At 42.9% G+C, this 2,427-nt stretch overlaps 1 protein-coding gene across 1 annotated transcript; it reads left to right on the top strand.

The window, feature by feature from the left end:
• xbpc (transcription factor protein) lies at positions 1 to 1,722 on the top strand. Its single transcript, NM_001078382.1, is given in 1 exon segment — positions 1 to 1,722. A coding segment is annotated over 1 exon segment (1,314 nt). The 5' UTR covers positions 1 to 27; the 3' UTR covers positions 1,342 to 1,722.
• The last annotated feature ends 705 nt before the right edge of the window (positions 1,723 to 2,427 follow it).

Here is a 2,427-nt window from a genome sequence, read left to right as displayed (position 1 = left end):
ATTAATATTGAAATATATCGGCTTACTATGCCCTTTTCGAATGTTAAAGTTATGATGCCGGTATTGCCAAAGCCAGATCATGCCAGCTCCGGGAGGATGCAAGAAAATATCCCTTTAAGTGCAATTGAGGACAAAGAGCTTCGAAAGAAGTTACGGAACAGGCAGTCTGCTCTTGCTGCTAGAGAGCGAAAGAAAGCCAGAATGATGGAGCTGGAAAAACAAGTGGCGGAGTTGCAAGAAACAAACCGCAGAATGGAGGATGAAAACCAGCATTTGCGAGCCCGACTTGATAATATTATTCAGCGGTGTTTGAGGGCCGGATTCCCGCTAGATGGTTCAGCTGATACGGCCTGGATGCGTGTTAATGCGGAAGCGCAAGATTATTCCAGGAGGCAAGTAGGGTATGCCCATCCAACCGCTGCTGGGCAAAGTTTGCAGAACCAGCAACTACGCATGGCGCAACCGACAGGGGAGAGAATAACCGAGGCAAGCTTGAAATGCGCAATTCGTGCCCTCGGCGAGCGACAACACGAAATATTGCAAACTATAACCTCGGGTATAATGGCGCCGATTCAACCAGCCGCGGCTAAGTACGACGCACAACTGTGCTACCAGCAGCAATCATTTAAAGTGTCGCCTGCTCAGAGTCCTGTGACAGTAAAACAAGAGTACGGAACGTCCTCACAAACATACAGCCCGCAAAACCAGGAGACGGTTCCTTTGCCGCAAAGCAGTTGCTCTGCGGAGAGTCCAGTAATAAGCAATGGTACAAACCGGCTACTTGAGCCAGCACATTCTTCACCATGCAAGCGGGACTGGCTGACCGCAAACCAGACCTTGCCGTCTATTGGTGCCATGCTGGCTCCCAGCGCTAAGAGACCTTGTAGCCGCAGCAACGAACATCAACCAGTCGACAACACAGAGTTAGAGAAATGCTCACCAACAAATAACGTTGGTTTCCTTATGCGAAGTGAGAATCCACCTCGACCTGTTAATGTTATAAATTCAATCAACTCCCCGCCGACGGTAATTACTTCAAATCCCCAAAACGAGAAAGTCAAGTCCCCGCAAAGCTACCTTGAACCGACAGAAAATACAATTTCGAGTTGCTCTCCGTCCCCTTTACTAACGCAAGGGGAAGACTTTTTAGCCGGTGAATTCGACAATATTATTGAGGAAGAAAACACGAACCAATGCGGTTTAACCATCTTCGACATCGAGGAAATAATCCGCGGGGATTCGTGCGCCGATTCCCCGTCGGCAAGAAGCGGTAGCGACAGTGGTCTTAGCATGGACGAATCGCTAGATTGGATTGCGGATAATCCGATCTTTAATTTTTGAGGCCTTTAACAAATCTTTTTATCCATTTTATTGTTCGCCCGCTTGCCTATACCGCAGCATTATGTCATTATATTATGCAATTTTCTGTCTGGTGGAAATTATTACTGAAAAAATTGTTATACCAGTATTAATACGCCATGTACATTATCCAGATAAGTTTTATGTACAGAGATATGCCCTTGTGAGATTTTTAACATTTCGTCGAATGCGATGAGTCCTATTTTAAAGCACTTATGTATTTGAAATTTCCTATGCCTCGTACGCCTACCAAAACACAAGATGCCTTATTCGCACTTTATTACTTTATATAAATATATTGCTCCGCTACATGAGCGTGTACTTTGCATTTAAAGTGCTTCAATAAATTGAACTATCTCAACAGCCGCCATTTTTTATTTGCAAATTGCGTTGAGTTTAGTGCAAATAGTTGCATAGTAGGGTGGGGTAATGTGGGACACCTTTAGCACTTAATATCCAAATATCCTCATCGTGTTTTAAACAGTTAACAGCGGTCCATGGGAGTCGTGCGGATACGGTTTTATAATTTTTTGAATGCTTATTGTTTACTACCAAATGGGACAAGAAAATGGAATAGGGCCCCATCACTCCCCACTCTACTATAAATTTATACCTACATTACCAACTGTAAGGGTCATAAATTCTCCATTGCATAATTTAGGAATCGTTTTTCTGAAAGGTCACTTCTTCTTTATTTACTTTGCAGTAGCCGATTATAAAGTAATAGGACAAGCGCCTAATACCAGTTACCGGCACGCGGCGATGATTTCAGTACTTTGCCATAAAAGTTATTTTTACCCAAGGAAAAAAACCCTTAACGCGAATAGGCTACAATACTACCGAAATATGGGCTCATTTTACCATATAGTCCTGTTTTATACGGCAATTCAATATCGAAAAACAAGAAACATGAGACTGGGTTCTGTAAAACAAAACGTCTAAGTTTAAATTTAAATCACTGGATCAACAAACAGAAGTGCAAGTATGACGGATTGCTATCAGACAGACGAGTCCGGAAAATGGATCTATGTGAAATTACCGCGATAATATCAGTTACTAAGATATTGT

This window comes from Ciona intestinalis, chromosome 8 (genome assembly GCF_000224145.3).
Source record: "Ciona intestinalis chromosome 8, KH, whole genome shotgun sequence".
NCBI classification, from domain to species: domain Eukaryota; kingdom Metazoa; phylum Chordata; class Ascidiacea; order Phlebobranchia; family Cionidae; genus Ciona; species Ciona intestinalis.
This window is presented reverse-complemented; position numbering and strand designations above follow the sequence as displayed.